General features: G+C 34.5%; 4 protein-coding genes and 1 non-coding gene across 8 annotated transcripts; 4 read left to right on the plus strand and 1 right to left on the minus strand.

The window, feature by feature from the left end:
- Positions 1-3801: 3801 nt before the first annotated feature.
- Positions 3802-7257, plus strand: LOC127812738 (homeobox-leucine zipper protein ATHB-12-like). The gene is made up of 2 exons (XM_052353281.1): positions 3802-4669; positions 4794-7257. The coding sequence occupies exons 1-2, from the start codon at positions 4295-4297 to the stop codon at positions 5121-5123; spliced, it is 705 nt and encodes a 234-aa protein (XP_052209241.1). The 5' UTR covers positions 3802-4294; the 3' UTR covers positions 5124-7257.
- Positions 7258-8266: 1009 nt separating this feature from the next.
- TRNAL-UAG (transfer RNA leucine (anticodon UAG)) lies at positions 8267-8346 on the plus strand. Its single transcript has one exon. It is a non-coding gene; the product is annotated as a tRNA-Leu (tRNA).
- Positions 8347-10242: 1896 nt separating this feature from the next.
- On the plus strand, positions 10243-13284 carry LOC127788641 (pyridoxal reductase, chloroplastic). Of its 4 annotated transcripts, none has more exons than XR_008020439.1 (8): positions 10243-10721; positions 10953-11046; positions 11306-11429; positions 11725-11826; positions 12153-12304; positions 12435-12499; positions 12739-12920; positions 13020-13282. XR_008020439.1 is itself a non-coding variant. In XM_052317179.1 (8 exons), exons 1-8 carry the CDS (start codon positions 10346-10348, stop codon positions 13021-13023), a joined length of 1128 nt encoding a protein of 375 aa, XP_052173139.1. In that variant the 5' UTR covers positions 10247-10345; the 3' UTR covers positions 13024-13279. The 4 variants fall into 4 exon arrangements, 3 of the variants coding, with proteins under 3 accessions (XP_052173153.1, XP_052173128.1, XP_052173139.1); XM_052317179.1 differs by having other exon boundaries at positions 10247-10721; positions 12406-12499; positions 13020-13279; XM_052317193.1 differs by having other exon boundaries at positions 12739-13284.
- A 264-nt stretch (positions 13285-13548) lies between these two features.
- Positions 13549-16839, minus strand: LOC127788649 (ubiquitin-60S ribosomal protein L40). Its single transcript, XM_052317207.1, has 5 exons — positions 16675-16839; positions 16487-16573; positions 16291-16393; positions 13920-13986; positions 13549-13818 (listed from the first exon to the last, which is right to left on the minus strand). Exons 1-5 carry the CDS (start codon positions 16775-16777, stop codon positions 13792-13794), a joined length of 387 nt encoding a protein of 128 aa, XP_052173167.1. The 5' UTR covers positions 16778-16839; the 3' UTR covers positions 13549-13791.
- Positions 16840-17765: 926 nt separating this feature from the next.
- On the plus strand, positions 17766-20927 carry LOC127791747 (probable 6-phosphogluconolactonase 4, chloroplastic). Its single transcript, XM_052321738.1, has 3 exons — positions 17766-18212; positions 18312-18447; positions 20123-20927. The coding sequence occupies exons 1-3, from the start codon at positions 17839-17841 to the stop codon at positions 20585-20587; spliced, it is 975 nt and encodes a 324-aa protein (XP_052177698.1). The 5' UTR covers positions 17766-17838; the 3' UTR covers positions 20588-20927.
- The last annotated feature ends 3679 nt before the right edge of the window (positions 20928-24606 follow it).

The raw sequence follows: 24606 nt of genomic DNA on the forward strand, positions 1-24606 counted from the left end.
TGTTATTTCGATTATACAATTGAATTTGTATTTTTTAGTCAATTTAATATTTATACTTTCATGTGTAAAAAAAAATAAAATTAAAGTGAGATGATAAAATATACGTTATATTTTATTTATATTAAAATATAGAGATTAAATTAATTTAAAAATATAAATTAGAAGTGTAATCAAAATCATAAAAATTTTATATTATCACACATAAAAAAAATTAAATTAACTCAAAAATTTAAATTATTAAAATAATAAAAAAATCAAATAACCACCTAACCAAAAAAAAGTGAAAAGTAGAAGGGGTTAGTCTAACAGAGAGAGAGATAAGTATGAGACTAAAAAGCACCAATTTTCGTTGCCATTTTGATATGGTTCTCTCTTTTCTTTTCTGGCTTTGGACCACAACTCGCTTGAAATTACAAGGAATGATGAGACAGCTGCTGAAGACTACTTTGACGATTGGCAGCCATTTATGCAGCACTCCCTTTTCTTTTGTTTGGTTTTTGACTCTTTTATTGATAAGCACTAGCAATCACTATGTTATGGATATATATATATATATATATAATGATATACGGTAAATTTTGTGGACACGTAGTTGCAGAGTTAGCTATATATATATATATATATGATGCCTAATTTTTTAAATAATATTTATTTATTAATTAAGATATAAATCATAAAAAATAAGATATACAAAATATTTTAAATTTTTATCCTTTTTAATGTGTTTGTTAAATTTATTTGGTGATCTTCAAAAAAGAAATCATATAATTTCTTATTTAAAATTTTCTAAATATGGTTATCCTTTACATATTTTGGTCTTTATAAATAAAAAAAATAATGCTTGCATCTTTTAGTGTATTCTAAAAAATTAAGCAAGTAATTTGATAAAATTTTTGAAATGTTCTCTATTTTATTTTAATCATTTTATATCTTATTTCAATCTTATTTGATATAATCTTATCTTATAATATTCTGGGTAACAAAAAGCTAAATTATTAAGAGTAAAGGCATTAGAATCAGTGACATTATCTATCTCCCGTCTAATTTAAAAACACCCACATTGTGTGCAACCCTCTTATTGTCTACTGCACCATTGTAGAGCACTTGGCTCGAACAAACACTGTTAAAGTGGATCCCTACCCTACCTAGCTACTACTCCACCTTGGCAATGCACTTGTCATTTTATTAATTGCTTTCAGTTCGTTTTGCCTTCTCCTATATATGCAACCACTAAGGACGTACCCCAAAACCATAGAGTGTTCACCCCCATCTCCATGTTGCCACCAAGCCAACTCTGAAACCATTTGTCACGGCCAATTGATTCTCCCATGCAGCACGCCAACCCTCAAGCGATATAAGGGAGTGGTCGGCCTTAATTACTTCTTAAGCGACAAACTAAATGATTAAGTATAAGGCATGCACTTGCACTCACAATCTATATAACCTAAATAAGGGGGACTATTCTCAATGCTTGACTAGTCCTTAGCATTGGATAGTAATGCTATGTGACAACACATAATAATAACTCACAAGTCACTCATATTATATAAATATGTAATAATAGTCGTTGGTTAATCTTTAATAAATGAATGCTATTATTTTTAATTGCAAAGCAATTTTTACTGTACTTAAAAAGTTTTTATGAATAAACTAACAAAAATCATTATAATCTCTCTCACTAACAAGTTAAGTTTTTTATCTCTCATCAGTTGATATGGGAACTCCCTTGACAGCCGCAAACATCCATGGTGAAAGCAAAGGAGCAAAGAGAGGCACGTGGAAGTGGGACAGAGCCAATTATTGATTGGCATCATATCTGGCTAATGACAACCTGCACCTGTGTGCACAAGACTCTTCATATTTGCCCATAGCAGTTAAGGCCGGCGGCCGCATTGGATGCTGAGTGTGAGATTGAAGCTCCATGATCCATCAAAGCTAACATCAGAGGGCCAAACAAAAACCAACAATCTTCAGCCTTGTATTGTACTTCAGCCAAAGCAATGCCTAGTTTTTCAAATGTATATCTTATGATTGACGTAAGCATCCTAAATTTCCCCACTCTCTCTCTCTCTCTCTCTGTCTTTCTTGTTGGTATTAGGCAACGTCAGTACGTAGCAGGCTTTCATCGTCCTGTCCCTTTTCATCACCCACCACACCCTCTCGTCTTCTCCATTGACATCTACAACCTATCCAATTCTGCTTACTGAATCAGGTAGACTCAGCCTTCAAAAATTCTGCCGCATAATAAGTTCCAGAACCACTAGAACAAGAAGGAAAACTAAACCTTAAAAAACACTACGAAACATATTACAATAAAAAGGTGGAATGTCATGGTGAGAAAGATGGCCAAGTAACCTCTCTAATCTCTATCTTGACCAAGATTCTTAGTCACATAACTTAACTTGACTAAACATCTATTTCCAATTAATTGAGTCTACATAGAAAATTTTTTTTCCCTGTCTTGGGTCTATTCCAATGTTCTAAGAGCCATAATTTGGCTTCAACTGTACATTTTTTCTTCCTTTCATTCAAGTCCAGTGTTCTAAGAGCTATAATTTGGCTTCAACTGTACATTTTGTCTTCCTTTCGTTCAAGATTCCCATGTTCTAAGAGCTATAAATTGGGTTCAATTGCATTTTGTCTTCCTTTCGTTCAAGCTTCTTGCATCCCCTAGCAATTTTCTGCATCATCCCTTCCCCCCTCTAAAACTAGGCATCTAGGATTTAGATCAAGGGCGCAAGGCCAATTTCTTTCAACCAATTTTCTCGCACCTTCACTTCAATAGGTTCAACCGGTATAATCTAAGGAATTTGTTCCTTCCTAAATCATTCTCTTCTAAGCTTTTCCAAACTTCCATCTTAGGATCATTATCTCAACTAAATTCATTTTACTAACGCAAACTCACTTCATGGTCAACACAAAGTCACTAATTAAGTACTATCAAAAGAATTATTCCATTCACTCTGTCATGTCTTGCCCAATTCTCCCATGCTTAAAAAATAGGAGAAAAGTAATACTGATCATACAAGTTCATATCATAAGTAGAAATATACATGAAAAAAAGGACCTATTTCTATTTGACAGCAAATGCATCATTTTGATATATCCTGAAGAATAGCCTGGCTCAGAAACTCAGAAACAGTAATGATGATAACTAAATGAACAAGCTCACCTTGATAAGCTTGGGGAGCTGATAATTGTAGGACTGTGAACTACTAATACCACAAAAATCCAAACAAGTAAAACGAGTGACAGCTACCGATCAAATAAAGTGGAGCCAAGTAGGCTATTGAAAAATCAGGCACCAATGTCTACCTGCCATGCCCCTCCAATAATGCGTTCCAAGAAAAAGCAGACTAAGCTCTCAAGAAAATGATGACACCTTACATCAAGTTCTCTAATCAATCACTTTCTTATTATCTTTCAAAGCAGTAGATATATAATCACTCATGGAAAGAGGAACATAAATTGGTTACCAATGAGTCAGTTGTCTTACTTTCATAGGCAGCAAACTATCCACACACTACCATGCAGCATTACAAGAATGAACAAGATGTGTTGAATTTGGCATTTTCATATCTGTGAAAGATGCCAGCAGAAATTGCTAGAACAATACATTTTATCTTTGTGGGTCTTATCGCAATCCAGATAATACTTGACCACAAGCACAAATGATCAGGTAAAACATGAAGAGAGGCAGGGTTGAGTGTAATTCTCGCCTAGCTAAACTTACCAACAAAGCCTTGAACCGATTACTTAAAGTCAGCTATGTAAACCCTTTCTTTTCCTCCAGTTCAGACTATTGAAAGATGATATCCTGGGGACAATATGAAACTAAAGAAATTACTCCTCTCCACCCACCGAGATACAACTAGCAGATTGCATTTATACAGGTCCCATTCATGTATCAAGTTTCTCTTTATTCCCACTTTGTAGTCTTTGGAGAAAAGAGGCCACAAGATGGATTTTAGTTACAAAACTAGGAAGAGGGAAAAGGATAGAGATGTCCTCAGAGGAAGGAGAACCAATGCTGTAAGAAAACTAATCCCATTGGCTGGAACTAACCCTTCAATGAGAAGCTCCAATGACTTGTAAGCAGCGAAGCAAGAGACTTACAACAAGCAAAGGAAGATACTTATTATATGGCTTGACTATATATGCTAAAGCCGGGCCTCTTCAGCAAGGTTCAAAAGCAGCACCACCTAGAATATAAAATATTATATTCATTCTAGGACCACAGAGGTAGCTTAATTAAGAGAATATCCCGTCACAAAACTTCGGATTCAACAAAATTATGGAAGGAGAAGAGTATTCTGCATTACCTCAGCTAGCAGGTGCAGCCAAAACTGAGTCTTTGCCATGCACAGAGCTGCTCCCACATCCAAGGAGAAAGAAAAGTAAGAACAAGAGGAGGTTTAGCGATGAACAAATAAGATCACTAGAGTCCATGTTCAACTCAGAGACCAAGCTTGAACCGAGGAAGAAGGTGCAGCTGGCTAGAGAGCTTGGACTGCAACCTCGGCAAGTAGCCATATGGTTCCAGAACAGAAGAGCTAGATGCAAGTCCAAGCAGTTAGAGCAAGACTACAAAGTACTCAAAGACAATTATGAAAATCTACGTTCTCAGTTCCAGTCTTTGGAGAAAGAGAAACAGTCCTTGCTTATACAGGTATCCATCTAATTATTCTGCTTACTCTCATATATGTATAGTTGTAAATACAAAAAAAAAAAAAAAAAAAAAAAAAACGCATATATACTTATAAGGCTGCGGACATCTCATTTTGTTTCTACAGCTTCAGAAACAAAGAGATCTGCTACGACAACCTCATGATCAGGGCAGTAGAAGCAAGGATTTGATAGGAGACATCATGCCTGGTGGCTTTGATAGCAAAGATACACATGGCGACTTCAAAACAGAGCCAAACTGCTTGAAAGGATGTTCAGACCACAGAATGATGGTGTATTCAGATGATGATGAGGGAGAAAATGGCAGGCACTTTCAGAAACAAGAAGCAGAACACTTGAATATGGGTTGCCAAGTTGATGTTTCTCTGGCAATGCCTGAAAGCGTTCTTTTTGGTCAATCATGCAGCAGTTCAAACTGGTGGGACTTCTGGACTTGAAAGTTTTCCAGAATGAATGATTGCTTGAACATTGATCGCTGGTTGCTTATAGAGGAAGACATCCAAATAGAGCAAGGGGATTAAAGCTTTAAAAGTGGATCGCTCCATTGATGGAAGTAATGCCAATCAAAGATCTCGACAAACACTAAACATGCATCTTAATGACATAGCTTGGCTGGTCCGGGCCAACAGGGTACATTCATCAACAGCAGGTAAAGAAACAAAACAATGAATGGTTTGAAAACATAATGATCAGGAAACGCTGCCAAGGAGTAGAATCATATATATCTCAATTTGAGTGAACAAGACAGAGAGTTTGTAAAAAAATTATGGATGTAAATACATGTGTCAAACTTTAAGTAGACTAGCTGAACATGGTTTTCCCAGAAACCAGACAATGAGCTCCATAATGTCCATCTTCAAAAAGGTATTCCCTCTCTCTTTTCTCATGAAAGAAGCATGAAGAAAACAATAGGATTGCAAACAGTTGAGTGCCTCCAATATTTATCATATTCTTTCCAGGGAATAAAATTTTTATTTGCCAGAATACAATAGGGCGTAAACAATCATCCATGATTTTGAACGTGTCATCAAGAACTCCAGCCCCAAAAAGGGAGTTCTAGTGTACGAGGCCCTCTGTTTTGTTTTGGTATTTGTATACAGCCAGCCTTCTCCTTGCTTTTCTGCAAAGAGGCATTCCACAACTATCATCAGTGATTTCCCAGTCACAAACTAGACGAGATCTCCATAAAAACTATCGACTGTTCCTGGTTTCAAGGTTGCATCCACCCATTTATGTTTACCTAGTAACAAGTAAGTTTTTCATTTTTTCCTAATTCATGGCATACTTTGATTTACAACCGAATTGCAAAACAAGATACAAATGATATCCAACCATTGATTTATCTAGAAAATGCAGTTTGAACACTAGTTGATTTGTCTGCAAGAGGCAAGCATTCAAAGTAACAATAATATGAAAAATTGCTACAGTACTAGATTTTTGTATACTTTTTCCAATTTTAACTCAAAAGCCCACTCCCTTTCTCTAAAACACAACTCATAAAGCCTTTATCTTTTGATCACAGAAGGATATTCAACAAATACTAGTCCCGTTCAGATCATCTCAGCTACTTTTACCTGTTTCCTCCATTCACCTCCCCCCTTCCTTTTTAGTGAACTATTTCATCTATGTATATGATAACCATTTACCTGCCATAACCTTAATTTGTTATCGAGGACACCAGGGCAGTTTCATCAAAAGCCATGACATTAGGCAGAAGAAGAAGAATCTCATCCCCATTTCATCTTGTGCAAGGTGAAGATAATAGAGATACTTCAGGCTTGAGTTGCCCTAAACATGTCAATTTCTCCCAAAACCCCAGCAAAAACAAGGATGCATTACACCACTGGTCGTGCCACTGGAATTTTTTTTTCGCTGCTAACTCTATATTGCAGTCAACAAAACAAGAGCTATCTCTATACTCACAGAAATTTAAATGAATCAAATTTTGATTAGTTAGAGGGTGTTTGGCTTACCCTTTTTTAAGCATTTCTATTTAAAAGTTAGGTAAAACTTTAAAATTGGTTAGTATTTAAGTTAATAACATGTTTGGATAAATGTGTTTTAAGATGTCATTTATATAATTTTGTGTTTGGTTTGAAAAAACTAATAAACTATCAAAACTTAACAAAAAGACTAATAAAATTTTTACCATCAAATATTAATAAATTATATATAATTATTAAAAATATATTAATATAATATTTTATATTTAAATTTAAGTTTAATTTATAAAAATATTAAATATATATATTGAGTCATTAATATATATATATATAGAAAGAGAAAAGGGTTGGGAATGGAGGAGGTGACGATGGAGATGGAGTTGATGATGGTGATGGGGTGGCAACAACGATGGTGACGAACAAAGATAAAGGCGATGACAATAGGAATGGGGTTGGAAGCAGCATTCGTCATGGAAGAGATAGAGGCAGCAACAACGAGAAGGAGATGGAGAGAGGGCAGAGAGAGTTTTGTAATATTTTAAGAGGATGTTTGGCTTTTCATTTTGTAAGATGGTTTTAAGTTTTTTTACTTAAAAGCTGTGTAAAGTCTTAAAGTTGATTAATGTTTATATTAATAACACATTTTGATAAATGTATTTTAAAGTATCATTTATATAATTATATGTTTGGTTTGAAAAAATTAATAAATTATTAGAATTTTAAAAAAATATTAAAATGAATATGTTATTAAATAATATAAATAAAATTAAAAAATACTAATTTTTAATAATAATAAATTATAAATTGAGGTCTAACAACAAATTTTGCCATTGATAAATTATATATAATTATTAAAAATATATTAATATAATACTTTATGTTTAAATTTAACTTTAATTTATAAAAATGTTAAATATATATATATATATGTTTAGACATTAATATATATATATATATATAGAGAGAGAGAGAGAGAGAGAGAGAGAGAATGGCAGAAGATGGAGGAGGCGAAGGTGGTGATTGCGATGGAGATGGTGTCAACGATGGCAATGAGGCGACAGACAGAGATGAAGGTGACAGTGGTGGGAATGGGGCTAGAGGCGACAACCGCCTTGAAGGAGATGGATGCGACGATGAGGAGTTGGGTATAGAAGAACATGGCGACGAGAAGGAGATGGAGGGAGAATAGAGAAAATTTTAATGTTTTAAGTTGAAAATATGATAGTTGTTGGAAAAGAGATGACGAAAAGGAGGCCATCAGTTTTCCAGGTCGACCCAATTCTGCAATTTGTAAATCCGAGCAGAAACTGAAGAACCAGAACCAGAGTGCATCAACGCGCTGATTCAAAGCCATTAGATAACGATGTAAACTTCACGTGGAGCTAGAAGATCAGGGAAAATAATTTACAGCCCTAAGCCCCAAATTACAAGACCTAATTGGAACAAAAATTGCTAAGAATGCATTCAAGACCACAGAAAAGAAAACAAGCACCGAATGCTGATGCATGTGCAAACTATAAATCAAATCAACGTATCATCCACAAAGATGGCAGTAGAGACGGAAACTTACTGAAAATAATTCCAAGGGAAGAACTATTTATGTATATATCCTTAATTCCTGTAAAATCCACGCCGAAGACAGTTTGGCCGAGTGGTCTAAGGCGCCAGATTTAGGCTCTGGTCCGAAAGGGCGTGGGTTCAAATCCCACAGCTGTCAATCAATATTTACTTTTTGTTTCTTTGAGTAAAACTGTTACATTTTAAATATTTTTAAATCTTTTTGTTTTCATTCACTTGCATCTAGGATCGCATTTTCCCCTGTTTTAGGTCCTTTTTTTTCTTCTTATTTTTAGGTTTTTTTAATCATTTTTTTGTCATATAAAGAAACAAATGTAAATTTTTTTAATTATTGAAAGACTAAATGTCATATTTATATATTAAGTCTAATATAACGTATCTTGTAGATATAATTTTTTTTATATGATATGACATTTTACGTGGCGTAAATAATGGTTATATTTATTTTTAATCATAACAAAAACTTAAAACAATAATTTTTAATAATTAAAATATGAAATTTTTATATTTTAGGGACCAAACACCATATTTATTAAAGGTGCATTTGATTGCAAGTATAAAACTTGTATAAAAAAAAAAAAAGTTCTAAGCAATTAAATTGCTTATAAATGATTTGCGTAGAAAGAAAATAAGTTATAGGCAATTGAATTGCCTATAAATGATTTGTATAGAAATTATCAATTAAGAGTGTTTGATTGACTTAATTTTTTACTTAAAAATTATTGTATTTTTTTTCTAATTTTTAGTGCTTGATTGCCATTATTTTCTATAGAATTAATGTGCCACATATGACTCCCTCGAAATCCATATCTTTCTCTTTGCCTTCCCCATTTCTCTCTCTATCTTTATCTCTCCCAAATTTCACTCAAATCAAACTTGCTTACATTGGCCGTTTTTCCTCAAGCTTCGTCGCCGACTGTCCTTCTCCTTTTCCTTATGATCGCTGATCGCTCTCATATTTCTCCTTATGATTGTCAACCGGGCTCTTTCTCCTCATCGAGACTGTCGATTGTTCTCTTCCTTCTCATGACCACCAACCTCGTTGCTCGTCTTTATGATTGTCGGGCGTATTTCTTCTCATTTGTTAGACCTAGTATTTAACACATACAATAAAGAAATGATGGAGACGTTGGTTGCTTTTCAATTCCCTAAAAATTCGATCTACTCTCTCATGAGAAAACCTTTTCTAGTAAAAGGGGGAAAATGGCATTATGTGACTAAAAATGGGAAAATAATTTACCTAGAAAATTTAGTCAATCAAACATCTCAAAAGTTAGAATTTGGAAGAAAAATAATCAATTTTCATAAAAAATATGACTAATCAAATGCACTCTAATTATTGAAAAATCACCATATGTATTAATCTATACATAATCACAACACAATTAAACTACGGAGGCACATCCAAAGCTACTCTTTAATACTTAAGTTAAATGAGATGTTTGATAGAATTGTATAATAAGAAAACTTGAGGAGGGGAATTATAAATATTTTGCTCGAATGTATGGGAAACTAGCAAATTTTTTCATGTTCTTTAAAGCTTTCTTTATATACTTATTTGAATCGGTGATGTTGATTTTTGATTGGTCATTTTTAATTTATAAAAATGTCATTCTTCACCAAGTTAAAATAATATTGTAATGTGGAAAATTCTCAGTTAATTATATTTATTTATATAAATTAAGATATTTGTTATGAATTGTGATTAAGGATAAAATGTCACTCGAATCTAGAGTTAATTGGTTCTTTTCGAAATCCATTAAGGTGCAATTATAGACTGAATATCTAAAGGTAAAGTATTGTTTCAATAGGAATTGAGAAAATAGTACCAAATCGAGACAAGTTCTAAACACTAGATATAACTCAAAATAACATGGGTCAAGGTCGGCTAGTTTGATAGAAATTGATTTAAAAAAAAAAAAAAACCTAATGTATTGTCCGACTGTTAAAGTGTACAAGGAAATGTAATCTATTGAAACATTGGGGGTTGAGAGTGTAATTTATTAATTTTTGCATTATCTGATTTTGAGAACTGAGATGCTGTACGAACGGCTGCTGTGTATCAGCAGAATGCAGAAATATATACATGGTTGCCACTGACCGACGGGAAACTGGCAGGTCTTTCCGGCGAGGAGTGAATGCCAGGACTCATGGGTTTCGCGATGGCCACTCGACCCACTCCCAGCATCACCGCTTCTAATGACACTCCCTCGTCATCATCTTCATCTTCCCCCTTCTTCAAACCCCCCCTCCTCAAACTCCCTCTTTTTTGGCCTTGGCAAAAGGTGAAAATGGGTCCGCTCAGTGTATCTCCGATGGGGTTTGGGACTTGGGCATGGGGCAACCAGCTTCTGTGGGGATACCAACAAGCCATGGACACTGAGCTTCAACGGGCTTTCAATTTAGCCGTTGAGAACGGGATTAATCTCTTTGACACGGCTGATTCTTACGGCACCGGCCGCTTGAACGGCCAAAGCGAGAAGCTCCTTGGCAAGTTCATCCGCGATTTTCCAGGTCCAATTTCACCTCCTTAGTCTTCCCAATTTAGTCCAATTTTGATTGAAACAAGATGGCAATAAGACATTAACTTACTGGAATTCTCTTGCTCTCCCTACCCAACAGATGGAATTGAAGTTGTTTCAGTTTGTTCTATTTTATTTCTCACAGGCTAGATTGTTTGTTCTTAGTTATTTTCTGGGCAAGCTATTTTTTTTTTTTCAAGTCTCTGGCTGACTGTTTTCTCAGGGCAAAAGGAGATCAAGAACAACATTGTGATTGCTACTAAGTTTGCAGCATATCCATGGCGCCTGACGCCTGGGCAGTTTGTGAATGCTTGCAAGTATGCACTTACATCTTATTTTTCTCTTTTTAGCACCAACCAGGTTGATGCTTGGCATGATACTTCCTATAGTCTCATTTCCTATTTTAATGGCAAGCAAATCAAGCTTTTATTGAATTTTTAACTGGTACAAGTTTTCTAGTTTTAAAACTATTTGGTCTCAGCTGAAAGGCAATAAAACAATGATTCTGAGCATTGGGAACTGTTTAACTGCACTTGCAGTGTTAATGGATGGCTTTGATGTTGAATTGTGGTGCAGATCTTCTCTGGATAGAATGCAAATTGAACAAATTGGAATAGGGCAATTGCACTGGTCAACTGCAAACTATGCTCCTCCACAGGAATTGGCTCTCTGGGATGGTTTAGTGGCAATGTATGAGAAGGTTACCATGAATTTACAGTTAAAATCATAGAAGTGATTGATCAGATGATAATTCCTATATTTTTCCTGTCTTGCTGTGTCAAGTTTGCATTAGTTTTATAGTTGAGGCTTGATGATGTCACTGACATGAGGAGGATCATCCAATAATGAAAATATTCACTTAAGATCAAATTGCTTCAATCATCAAAAGTTTCATGTCCTTGTTTCTTCTACATGTTTTAAGATGGTATAAGAAGAAAGAGCTGTAGCCTGTAGGTTGTACTGCAATTGTTAACTTGTGAGATTGTAAAATGCAGGGTTTAGTTCAAGCAGTTGGTGTAAGCAATTATGGACCAAAGCAGCTTGTTAAGATACACGATTACCTTAAAGTGCGGGGAGTCCCTTTATGCTCAGCTCAGGTGCTATATAATGTGAAGTTGTGTTGAATTTGTTTTGCCCGTGATGCAAGAAAACAAGGGGCTTACAGAATTATCTTCTCAAACTGAATTTAAACACTCATACAACATTGAAGTAGAGTTGCTACATGAATTCCAACTCATACCTTTCTAAACTACAAAGGTTTCTGCAAGCCATTTTGTTCAAGAGAGAGTATTCGATGTCCTGTAGACCATAGACAATGATTTTATATGGCTAATTCATATGACAAGGGACAACCATTAATGCAAAAGTTCTGTTGCTTATTTATTCTACAGTGCAGGACCTTAATGCAAAAGCCCAATTTCAGGTACAATTTTCACTGCTTAGCATGGGTGAAGATCAAATGGAGATAAAGAATATATGTGATTCTTTGGGTATCCGCTTAATATCTTATAGTCCTCTGGGGCTTGGAATGCTTACGGGAAAATATACACCTTCTAATCTTCCACAAGGACCTAGGTACTTGAAAGTTCTTCTTAAAAACTTGACAAGATGACTTTAAAGATGTTATAGGCATTTGTTGATTTTGTCTCCGGGCATGCTGTAATTCCTTTTTACAGGGGCTTACTATTCAGACAAATTATTCCAGGGCTGGAACCTTTGTTGATGACACTAAGAGAAATTGCACAGCGAAGACAGAAGACCATGCCACAGGTCCGTCTCGGCTTTGTTTTGCTGTTTCTTCTTCATGTCTCGATGATGGATATCGTTTAGAACTCTCTGAGTTTAATGAACTAATGAGCACAATGGGACCAACTCCATTAGTCACTCCCTGCTACTACGAAGGCTATACTCTGCCTCTGACCTCAATTGTATTTCTCTTAGAATCCCAGCCTTTTAATGATTTTGGTGGGTAATGAATGCTCTAATAATGCAAGTGATTTTGATTGCAGGTGGCTATAAACTGGTGCATCTGCAAAGGCACCATTCCCATACCCGGAGTTAAGTCGGTAAAACAAGCTGAGGAAAATCTGGGGGCTCTTGGGTGGCGCCTCAGTTCAGATGAGTTGCTTCAATTGGAGGATGCTGCGCTCGCGTCCCCTAGGAAAATGATCCAAAACATTTTCCAGACTAGGTGAACATTAAAATTTGTCCTGTAAACATCTCTTTTCTGGGGTCATTCCTTAAAGACGATGATGATGTTTGCAATTGCACTAAAAATCCCAAACTGCAGATGAAGTAGCGTGTGATACACAATAGGGAGGAGGAAACTCTTTGTCAAACGCCCTTGTCACCACTACAGCCAAAAACTGGAGCCCAAGATGACCGACCAGCTATTAGGGGATGGGAGCTAGCAATAGCATCTAGTAATTCTTCTCAATTAATATTCTATCTTTGTGATCAAGACAACCCTTGAAATGCCAATACTAGTTTTTTCTCCTAAATCCGACAGGTTATCAAGATTTTCCAGCGTCCAAACTGACATTCCATTTCTGTATTTGTGATAAATATTTAAAGCAGTGAACACTAGTAGAAACAAATTGCAATTTAGGGACCACAATAGATTAATAAATGAAATTTTTTAAAATAAATCTTAATTATATATTTAAAATTAAAATAAATTTAAAAAATTCATATACAGATGTAAAACAATTTTAAACATTTAATAAACAGATAAGCAAATAAGAAAAAGACGGCACCGTTGTTATCTAGACTAGATTGCAATTAAGGAAACAACCAAGGCCTCGCTTGAAACAAAAAACTTTGGCAAAAAGGCCATTTAGCTGGCACTATTAACGAATTAAATCCATCCAAAACAAATATTGCTAAAATGGTTGTGAACACTGGTCAAAAATCACAAATTTCAGTGTCAATTCGCAATGAAACTACAGAGCATTCCCAATTAAATCATGGGTCCACAGCAACAACTAAAATCCCCTCAAAACAAGTATGCCTTAAATTGCTCCCACATGCAAGTGCGGAAGATATTTCTGGCAATTTTAACTCTACTTGATCTTCTTCTTCGGCCTCAACTGCAAATCCAAGAACAAATGATCAAGCTTAGTTAATTTACATTCATACCAACGAGAAAAAATAGCATTTGACAGTTACCAATCCACAAAACCATATGTACCTGGTTGCTATGCCCACATTTCTTCTTCCTGCAGTTGACGGCACGTGGATGCAAACGAGCATAACATCTGGGGGCAACCAAAAAACAAAAAATTAGACAACCTTGGAATTATCATTAGGCACAATCATGGTTGATTTCTATATTAAACAAGAACGTGAAAAATCAATGCTGTACAGGAAGATAATACGATTCTCAAGAAGAAATGAATAGGCAAAAAAATAGAAAAGTTGAAAACCATAATTCATCAATCAACCATCGCATATGCCTGTCCAGACAATCCAAACTGACTGATAATCCCATAAAAAACATAAGCGAAGTAACAATGATTTGATCAAAATGGTAACAATTTGTTTGACACACAAGGGTAGAGGGCCAGACATGTTAGTTTTGGAAGCCAACAAATTGCTTGTGTCTTCTAATGGCAAAGAAATTTGCATGCCTAAAATCAGCAGTCTAAGACAATGGCCTTTTGAAGTGCCAGGGCACAGTAGTGAATGTGAGAGAGGATACTAACTCTATTGGAACAACCATATTATTGGCCTCCCGTGAGGGATGATAATAAAAAGCATAAATGTTGACTAAGTGCACTCATTTTCCTCATTTGCCAATAGGATAAAACGAAAATCCAAAAGCCAAGAGATTTTCTCCAGCCTCTCTCAAAGCTTAGTAGACTGGGAAGTGCATCATTGGACTTCAAACCTGCGGTGGGACAAATTGGCACAACTAATTTTCCTAATATACTGTGTTTATTCCTGCACCCCAGTACATTTCAGCAGAATCAAGTATTGAAACATATGCTAAAGAAAATTCAGAGTGATTGAGATACATGTTTCACTAGCACCTTCTAGGCTAAATTATTCAAGCTTCCCAATTCATTTGGATATATATTTGAATTATAGCCCACAGACAAATGAATAAATTGAATGGTTCAATTGCATGTTGGAAGAACAGCTATGCAACCTTGTCAATGCAAATCAACACATTAGCTACAGCTACTTAATATCACTCAGTTATGTTTGAAAACCCAAGAAGAAAATGGTGTTTTTGAGAGAATCATTACCCAGCCAACCATTGTCCCACAAAGTGAAAGGGTCCTATATGTGAAAGTCCACAAGAGTATATACAAGAGATTATGACAAGCATGTGGATGTGAGGTTACTTCAACAAAGCAGTTAGCAACATTTAAATTGGTGTCAAAACAACTTGAGTTAAACAAGGACAATTCAAAAAAAAAAAAAAAAGGAACAAAATTCTTCCAAAGCACAGGGGGCAATCAACTATAGTGGGAGAAATTGTGAAAATTTGCGATAGGCTGCCAAGCAATGCCTAAAAAAGCACACTTAAGCCCGCTTTAAGTTCAACAACTTTAGCTAAGTGCGATTAAAGGGTGCTCAAGTCGAGCTTCTACTTGAGCTTCAAAGCACTAAAAAGCACACTTCAGAAATACACATGAATGGTTGGTTACATTTAAAAAATACAAAGGCTCAGTGGTATTTACCTAGCAATAAATATTGAAATAACATGTAATCAGGGGTAAATTAGGGATTGTTAACTTATTTCTGATTGTTGTAAATCAGGGATTGTTGATTGATTGATTAGAGATTGTTGTAAATTAGGGGTTGATTGATTGGGGATTGTTGTAAATTAGGGATGATTTTTATACTCTTTTTGCGATGATTGTACAGACTTGTAAAGAGGTATAAAATATCAATGAATTTGCAATCGTCATTCTCATTTAGTTTTTTTTTTAACAATTTTTTTTTTAAAATTTTATATTATTGATGCTACTAAAAGTTTACTCTTTACTTCATTTGCATGCACTTCACTTTGTGCTTTGCACTTAAGCTCCATCAGCCTTCTGTGCTTAAGTGCGCTTAGCTGTTTTGAAACACTGCTGCCAAGTCAAGTATATAGCATAGACACCCACACATCTGCATCACTTCACATAGCAGGTATAAAGTCTTGCTCTAGCTTAGCTTAAGAGTAGATTTGGGGACATTGCAGGATAAAAATGTAAAACTATTCTATAGTGAATTGTAATTGCAAGATCAAATTGATCCAGATGGTTTATTAGTGATAGCAAAAATTATAAGTATCTCCTTAAAGGTAATCAAGAAAATTCAATAGAAAATAGCCTTCATTTAATCTCTTAAATCTCCTTGGCTAAGGCTTATTAGCGCAATTGAGGAAAATGGCTGACTTAGGAGAAGAAAAGGTGGTTTAAGCTTCAAATTGACATTTTGTATAAAAGCTTCAACCGTAGTCATAAAGAGCAGGCAACAGCGTCATATCATAACTATTAACATCACCGTAATGAACGGAAAAGTAACAATTCAAACAAAAAGGGGAATTTAATTTGATTCTAACTTACTTGCGGCAGATCATCTTGTCCTGATTATACTTTCGAGCCAACGCCATTAGAGATGGCTCTATGATGCCACCACGAAGCCTCAGAACAAGGTGAAGCGTCGACTCTGCATTATCACAGATTCATTCAAATCAAAGGACCGATAAATGACAAAAACGTAGGCACAAACATGTGATTGATGGGTTTAAAACAAATGAACCTTTCTGAATGTTGTAATCAGCTAGAGTACGGCCATCTTCGAGCTGTTTACCGGCAAATATCAGACGCTGCTGGTCCGGCGGAATACCTGAGAACAGTCACCGCCAAAAACGAAGAAAAAGCTCATGAATGTTGCCGGTGATAGGAGATAAAAACAGATATTATACAGAAATTAAGATCTCAACAGACCTTCTTTGTCCTGAATCTTGGCTTTAACATTGTCGATGGTGTCGCTCGACTCGACTTCGAGCGTTATGGTCTTCCCAGTTAGGGTTTTCACAAAGATCTGCATTTTCTCTCCTTCACGCCGCAGATCCTGTTGCGATGTGCACAAAAATTGGTTACTAGCGCTTATATATGGGGTTTGAAGATTAGGGTTTCTTCTTCTACTTGCATTGGGGTTAAACGTCGTCGTACCCATCCTTCACTATCCTTTGTATGAACCAGCTTTCGGCGGTGGGTTATCTAATTTGATTAAATTATATTTTATTTTACAGTAATTATTGTTAAAATTAATACAAATATTATAGGCCAAAAGCATATTTTATGCACTTCTTTTGTTTTTTTTAATCCTAATTTTTTATCATTTTAAATGTATTTCTAAACTTAGGCTAAAAACATATTTAATGTCTCTAAATTTTTTATGATTTCAAATATGTCCTTCAAATTTATGAAATCACTAATTTAAATACTTGGTCAATAATTTTTCATTAGGTTTAATGGAACACTGATGCGTCCGAGTTGATGATCACTCATTATCTGAGAAGCGAAAATAAGGTCAACATAAGAATAACATTTTTTTTATAAAAGACACAACTGAATGAAACACAAAAAATATAAAAAAATATATGAAATATAGCTAAATAAGGAAGAGTTTAGAAGATATCAAAAAAAGAGAGGGAATTAAAAAGATGCCGTCAAAGTGAAAAAAAAGAACTATAGAGATAGAGGAGAAAAAGAGAAAGAACACTCACGATGCGTTAAAAAATTGTCATGTTAACAAGTATGTATATTATTTATTGATTAAGTATTTAAATAAGTGATTTTGTGGAGTTTTAGATATATTTAAAATTATAAAAAAATTAAAAATTTATAAAATAAAATTTGAAAATATTTTTTTATCAAAGTTCAACAAAAATATATCAAATCACGAAAAGTTTAAAATTATGATCATAATTTATTGAATTATTTACAGCCAAACCCAAGCACACGGCTGCTCTCATCGTGTGCCACGCCCGCACTCTCAATTTAAAGTCAAAATAGTGCAAATCAAAATAGTTGCCAACAAGTGCTAACTGAGCCTTTCGCCGTGTATAATATATATCTATATATACCGGAGGGTGCGCCCCGAACATGGCCTCATCCTCTTGGACTTTCACTGCTGACCTGCGCACATCCCTCACTCGCCTCCCGGCCGTCCGCCGATCCCCGCCATACGCCGCGGCTATATCGCGCCTGGTCGTCTCTGATACTGGTTCTTGCTCGCTCAGATTGAATCGTGTTCCTAAATTAGGCGTGAATTCCAAGAAATTTGAGTTCAAGGCACAGTCGTCGATGGCTGGGATTGCGACAGAGAAAGGCAAAGCGAAGGTACAGGTGTTCAATTCAGAGGAGGATCTAGCGGTGTCGCTGGCCAAATACACTGCCGATCTGTCGGATAAATTTGCCAAAGAGAGAGGTGCTTTCACCGTTGTGTTGTCGGGAGGTTCTCTGATCAAGTCGCTCAGGTGATGAATCTAATTTTTTTCTCTCCTTTGGGTCAAATTTTCTGTTTCTTTTTTTTTTTGGTCCTGTTTGGTTCCTGAGAAAAAAGTTTAGTGATACAGGAAATTGGTTGAGCCTCCGTATATTGATTCGGTGGATTGGTCAAAATGGCATGTCTTTTGGGTGGATGAGAGAGTGGTTCCTAAGGATCATGACGACAGCAATTATAAGCTTGCCTACGGTGGTTTTCTATCGAAGGTATGACTCAAAAATATGTTGTAAAGCTGTGTAACTTGATTGTTTTATTTTATTTTTGATTGAAATGCAGCATTTGATTTTCATAGTGTCAAGAACAATTCTCTTACATCCCATTTTTGGGAATGTGGGAAGAACATATGTTCTTGCCGAGTTGTTTCCCTCTGTAAAATTCTCTTTTTATGTTGTAGAATCCGAATAGGAAAAGATGTGACTATAGCCTCTAGGAAATGAAACAAATGTTTGAGGACGAGTGTGTAAGCATCTTTGTTGATCTAGACTCTGGGGTAACATGGGAACAATTTTGTGTTAACTTATCAGTGTTTGGTTTAAATCTTGTATGTGAAGATCAGTTATCTGAAGTTCTTAATGGATTCGTTGGACACAAAAAGAACAGAAGTTAGAAGAAGAATGGCAAGATTTGGGAACATCTTTGTTGGTCTATAACTCTGGGGGTAACATGGGAACAGTTTTGTGTTAACTTACCAGTGTTTGGTCTAAATCTTTAATCTTGTGTGTGAAGTTCTTAATGGCTTTGCTTGACACAAAAAGAATATGAGTCCGAAGAAGGATAGCAAGGTTTGTAAATAGATGGATTTTTTCTTCCATCATAGTTTAGGGGAAAGAATTGTCAGTCCACCATCAAACCATGAATAGCTGGTAGTCTTTTTTGTTTTTTTTTGTGCCATTGATGGAAACTCTCTGCCATTAAACTTTGGGTCTACACTGGGGAAGCCACACGCATTAGGTAAACACGCAGAAATCTGTGTGTGGGCGACCCAGAGAGGTTAAACTCTAGTTGCATAAGGGGCTACCCATTGGCCCTTTACCACTAGGCCAACCCTTGGGGCTACAAATAGCTAGTAGTTATTTGAAGGAAAATAGTGTCTTTTCTCCCTCTCTCTCTCTCCCCCTTCCCTGAGATTGCTGCCCATCCAACACTGTTTCTGCATTTCTCATGTCTCACTGCCATTGCAATTAAGGATATTGCTCTTTGTACAAGTGTCATGTTTATATGCTTTGTTTATTGTGGCGTTAGTAATGTATTTTCAATCTTCTTATATCTAACACCCCTGACTCTCCAAGTTACAACAACATATAAAGCCAATATCTCACTATGTAAGATCGGCCCATGTAAATTTTAGCTGAAGGTTTTATAACTCCTGTCATACCTAACTCATGTTAATTGTATCAAAATCAATTCAGTAAATAATTTGAAGTAAATGCTAACCATTGTTTCTATTTGACATTTGCATGCATCACCCATCCCCTGCTTTTCTTCTTCTAAAAACATGCTGCCATGATGTTCGTGAGCCCCTAATTAGAGTGGATTAATATCTCTGTGTATGATTTTGGCAAACCATCAAACGGTTGCAAACAGTTGATCTGTTATCAATCTAACAGAGAGGAGAGAGAGTTGCTGACTCTTCTGGTCTGTATGATTATCAGTAGTCTGATATAACCCAAAATCTGAAAACCTCAACGATTATCAGTGTTAATTTGGAGATAGTGAAGAAGAAGGTTCTTTAAGTAAAAACCTGACCTGATGTTTTACTGTTGAAAATGGGTTCACCAAATTGGAATGCGAGCATTTGTTTGCATGACATCCGTATTTGCTACTTACTCAAGATACTTTACTTTGGAAGAAGGTTCTTGACCTCTAGTTGTACTTTACCAGGTACCAATTCCCCATGGAAATGTCTATGCGATCAACGATGCACTGTCAGCCGAGGGTGCAGCTGATGACTACGAGACATGTCTCAAACACCTTGTTAAGATAAACATAGTAGATCAATCTCAGGCCACCGGATTCCCGAAATTCGATCTCATGCTGCTGGGCATGGGTCCAGATGGACATGTGGCTTCTCTATTCCCCGGCCATCCCCTTGTCCAAGAGAACCAGAAGTGGGTGACATTCATCAAGGACTCGCCAAAACCACCCCCGGAGAGGACAACTTTCACCTTTCCGGTAATCAACTCCTCTGCAAATATCGCAATGGTGGTGGCCGGGTCTGGTAAAGCCCATCCGGTGAAGGTAGCCCTGGGGGAGGGTCAAAACTCCGATTTGCTGCCTGTTCAAATGGTTTCACCGGATGGCGAGCTGACATGGTTCTTGGACAACGGAGCAGCCTCGCATCTGTAGGGCTGGCTGGCCAGCCATGACTGGAGCTTTTGTGTCTTCCAATAGCGTGTTTCTTCCTGTATGCACTGCAGCTTGATCAGTTAGCATGTTAATGTAAAAGATTAGTAGTTTTCCATGACTTGTTATCGTTGTTGCCCATCAACCAGCGAGGTTTTTCTTCAGCCTGGCCATGCTGCAGGTGTCTGGGAGTGCCTGAATAACGTGGGACATGAAAACAATCATACATTCTCTCTGAGGGTTCTTAACTTGGTGTAAGTTTTAAGTAATTTCTTGTCAAGTTTGAGATTCATGGATGTTATCATAAACAAAAAGTGAATATTTAGGGCTCCTTTTACTACAAGTGAACTTCCTTTATAAGGTTGAACTCTGGCTGTGACCTCATCCTATTCTCCTAGAAGAATCCTACCCTTCTAATGATTTGGGTGGGTCTGAATGATGAAAAGACTTGACATTGTTAGTGTTTCTTAGAGGGATGATCTGTTGACATTGTAAGATGCGGGTCCTACTCCTACCAACCAACACCCCCCCCTCCCCCTCCCCCACAATTTCATCTTGCGACTCAACAAAGGTGGAAGATAAAACAAAGCGATGCAATTGCCGTGACAAGGGGCTGATGGCCTGGCCCCACCCTATTCCTGTGACTCACGAGATTTCATGCTATATGTAGTTGTTGATGTGAATGATTCATACCTTGGCTTTGATGAGCAATCAGCCATTGATTGCTCAAACGTTACTAAAAGCCAACTCAATTTGTTCGATTCAACCTTCCCAAACTAACACTATATTAGTTTGAATTAAGGATGAATATTTAATCGATTCAGTTATTAAATTAATTAAAATATAAAAATTAAATAAATTGAATTTGTGTAAAAATTCAAATTGAATTGACCGAAAAAACTAAAAAAATGAATAAATTGAAAACTGAACAAATGCAAAAAAAGAAAAATTGAAAAAATTTCTCCCAAAAATTAGAAAAGACCGAACAAATCAAAAAACCTAACTGAACAAACTGAAAAAAAAAAAAAACAATAGAAAAAATCTAAATTTTTGGTTAATTCAATTTTTTTAATATAAAAATTAAACCAAATCAATTATTCAAAATTGTCAAATTTAATAATCGAATGGGACGAAACTTTAGGTGAAATCAAATTGGATCGACAAATTTAATCAATTTAATTTAATTATTTCAATTAAATTGAATTTTTATGCATCTCTGGACAAATAAATGCCTAACAAATCTAATGATGATTCAACTTAAAGTAACCATAATTAGATGAGGGGTGGGTGGACAATCAATTCGTTTTTCAAGTATGAATGAACAATAGACGGAACTATATTTAGTCGAAAGATTATTGCATGCGCAATGTTGGTCAAATTTGGAAGATTATTGCGACGTATAATAATGAAGTTAAATTATGAATTTTATAATGTTAGGCATGTGACTAGGCCTCGTGGTGCCCGAAAAGAAACTGTAGGGAAGGGAAAGCAAGCAACAATTGGGTCCGTGGTTGCGCCGTCGTTTTCGGCCTCTGCCAACATAGTAATAATAATATATATACATATATAACTAAATCTATATAATTTCACTTTTTTTATCACTTAAACTTTTCATTTTTTAATATACCCTTATCCTTATATTTTTTAATTAATTTAATTTATATATTTTGTCATAAACATGACGTATATTTTATATCTTATTTTATATTTTTTACACATAAAAATATATAATAAATAATATAAGTTAAAATGATAAAAAGTTTAAGTTGTTATATGAAAAAAATGTCAAAGTATATAATTTAAAAATTAAATTTAAAAGTGTAATTAAAATAATAAAAAATTAAATAATTACACAAAAAATAAAAATATAAGATTAAAAATATAAATTTGGTTATATATATATATATATGTATGTGTCATTAATAATAACAAACCCCTTTCCAAAAGTTAAGGCTGCGTTTGGATCTCGGTGGTAGAGGAATGGATAGAAACTTTTAAAGTCAGATCCTTTTCTTCTCTTTTAGGTTCCTTCTATACTATTCCATTCCCTAGCTTACAAGTTACAATCAAGTATGATTTAGGCTTATTTATTGTTTATTAAAATGCACACCGATGAAGTGACATTTTAATGAGTGAAATTATTAAATTATTTTTAGGAGTCATGTATCCCTATTTCAAGTGATAATTTGATAACATATGTCCGTCTTATTCAATTTAAATTTAAAAAATAAGTTAACATGATTCAACTTTTAAATTGAAATTATTTAATATTTATCTAAAAAATTTATTGTTATCTCAATTCCTCCTAATAAATTTTCATTTAGCTAAAATATTTAAGTTTAAAAATCTTTAAAAGAACTTAAATATCCCATTTCACTTTATTTATATGAGAGTTAAGTTTGAGTCATTACTTATTATAATTGAAAGTACTTAATCAACCTCTTCTATTTCGTCTTATTCTTCTGCTACTTAAGAACCCTTCTCTTCTCATTCTTTTTTCCTCTTTTCTTCTATTTATATGTCAAATCATTTGCATTTTCTTACTACAATCAAATTTGGTTATCGCCTCCATCTCTAATATTACCGATATTAGATCTGGTTGTTGACTTATTTTTTCCACCACTAACTACCTATTTCTTGCCCTTCTTCTATTGCCGTTCGTTTCCTTCGCTTGCATCTAAATCTGATCATTTTTATCACCGACATAGCTGCGCTTAGATTATCATCATCATCTTCTTATTTTTTATCTTTTGTTGTTATTGTTGTTACTAGACCATCTTCCTCATCTTTTGCCATCCATCTCTTACTCCTTCATCTCCTTGTCATTTGTCGTCTACCATACATTCGACTCCCCCTCATCTTAAATAAGAATTTTCAACTTTATAATATAAAAAAATATTATTGTTAATTGTTAATTATTATTTTTTTTTATTTCATAGAAATTAAGATATACCACACACCAGATTGGAATAGAGTACCCATTTCATTATCTATTCCATCCAATAAAACATACTCTTAAAAAGGTTCTCAATAGATGGGAGATTATTATTTGCATTCGGTCATAGTTATATGTATTTTTTTATTTTTTAATTATAAAAATCATTTATTAAATAGGTAAAACTTCAAATATCAAACACACAAAACAGAAATTACTAATTGGGGTTATATATTCTTGCACTAAACAGTTAATCCAACCAATCAAATAAATATCATCTTCAGAAAGAGACAATATATTTAGTGGTGTGTTTGGAATAAAGGTGATTAAGTGAAAATAAATCGTATTTAGAAGTGTAATTTTTTTAATACTCTTATAAAAGTTCAAATTTATTTTTAAGGGCTAATTATAAAAATATTTCAATAATTTTTACGAACTTACAAATTTATTAAATCATTTCAATTTTGACAACTAAATTAAAAATTAACCTAATTTGGTCTAATTTTATCCAATATTTAACTTTGATTTAGAGGAAACATGTTTATACTGATTTAACATATTATGTGTAATATAATAATAATATTTATGAAACCCATACTTATACACAAGTAAGAAAAAATGTAACTTGTAAAAAGAAAAAAAAATAAATTATGTGTAACAAGTTATATATATAATTTATTTATACATATGAGAATTTCATAAATATTATTATTATATAAAATCTAACATGTAAAGGTGGCATGAATACACTTTCTTTAAATCGATAAATAAAATTACATCCAATTAAATCAATTTGAATCTAATTACTAAAATTAAAAAAAATAGATAAAATTATAAATTCATAAAAAAATTAAATTATTTTCATGATTAACCCTATTTTTAATATAATAAAACTCTGTATTTTCACTACCAGAGTATTGATTATGAATTATGAATTATTATTTTAGATGAGAAATATGATTTTAATAAAATTTTATTTTATTTAAAAAAGGAGAAGATATTTTAATTTAATTTCCACCCACCCACTGTATTTAAACCAATTCCTTTCCTTATTTATTTTTATTTTATTATTCCAAACAAAGCCCAA

The sequence above is a fragment of the Diospyros lotus genome, chromosome 1 (genome assembly GCF_014633365.1).
Source record: "Diospyros lotus cultivar Yz01 chromosome 1, ASM1463336v1, whole genome shotgun sequence".
NCBI classification, from domain to species: domain Eukaryota; kingdom Viridiplantae; phylum Streptophyta; class Magnoliopsida; order Ericales; family Ebenaceae; genus Diospyros; species Diospyros lotus.

Bases quoted from the DNA above. Each gene is read 5' to 3' on its own strand.
- LOC127788649 (XM_052317207.1), bottom strand. From the start codon at position 16,777: ATGCAGATCTTTGTGAAAACCCTAACTGGGAAGACCATAACGCTCGAA. The intron at 16,574-16,674 runs GTCTGTTGAGAT...GACTGTTCTCAG, and splicing joins CAAGATTCAGGACAAAGAAG to GTATTCCGCCGGACCAGCAG. The intron at 13,819-13,919 runs GTACATATGGTT...TTGGATTTGCAG, and splicing joins AATGTGGGCATAGCAACCAG to TTGAGGCCGAAGAAGAAGAT.
- LOC127791747 (XM_052321738.1), top strand. From the start codon at position 17,839: ATGGCCTCATCCTCTTGGACTTTCACTGCTGACCTGCGCACATCCCTC. The intron at 18,213-18,311 runs GTGATGAATCTA...TTAGTGATACAG, and splicing joins TCTCTGATCAAGTCGCTCAG to GAAATTGGTTGAGCCTCCGT. The intron at 18,448-20,122 runs GTATGACTCAAA...GTACTTTACCAG, and splicing joins ACGGTGGTTTTCTATCGAAG to GTACCAATTCCCCATGGAAA.
- LOC127788641 (XM_052317168.1), top strand. From the start codon at position 10,346: ATGCCAGGACTCATGGGTTTCGCGATGGCCACTCGACCCACTCCCAGC. The intron at 10,722-10,952 runs GTCCAATTTCAC...CTGTTTTCTCAG, and splicing joins GTTCATCCGCGATTTTCCAG to GGCAAAAGGAGATCAAGAAC. The intron at 12,500-12,738 runs GTCCGTCTCGGC...TTTTGATTGCAG, and splicing joins GACAGAAGACCATGCCACAG to GTGGCTATAAACTGGTGCAT.
- LOC127812738 (XM_052353281.1), top strand. From the start codon at position 4,295: ATGGAAGGAGAAGAGTATTCTGCATTACCTCAGCTAGCAGGTGCAGCC. The intron at 4,670-4,793 runs GTATCCATCTAA...TTGTTTCTACAG, and splicing joins AACAGTCCTTGCTTATACAG to CTTCAGAAACAAAGAGATCT.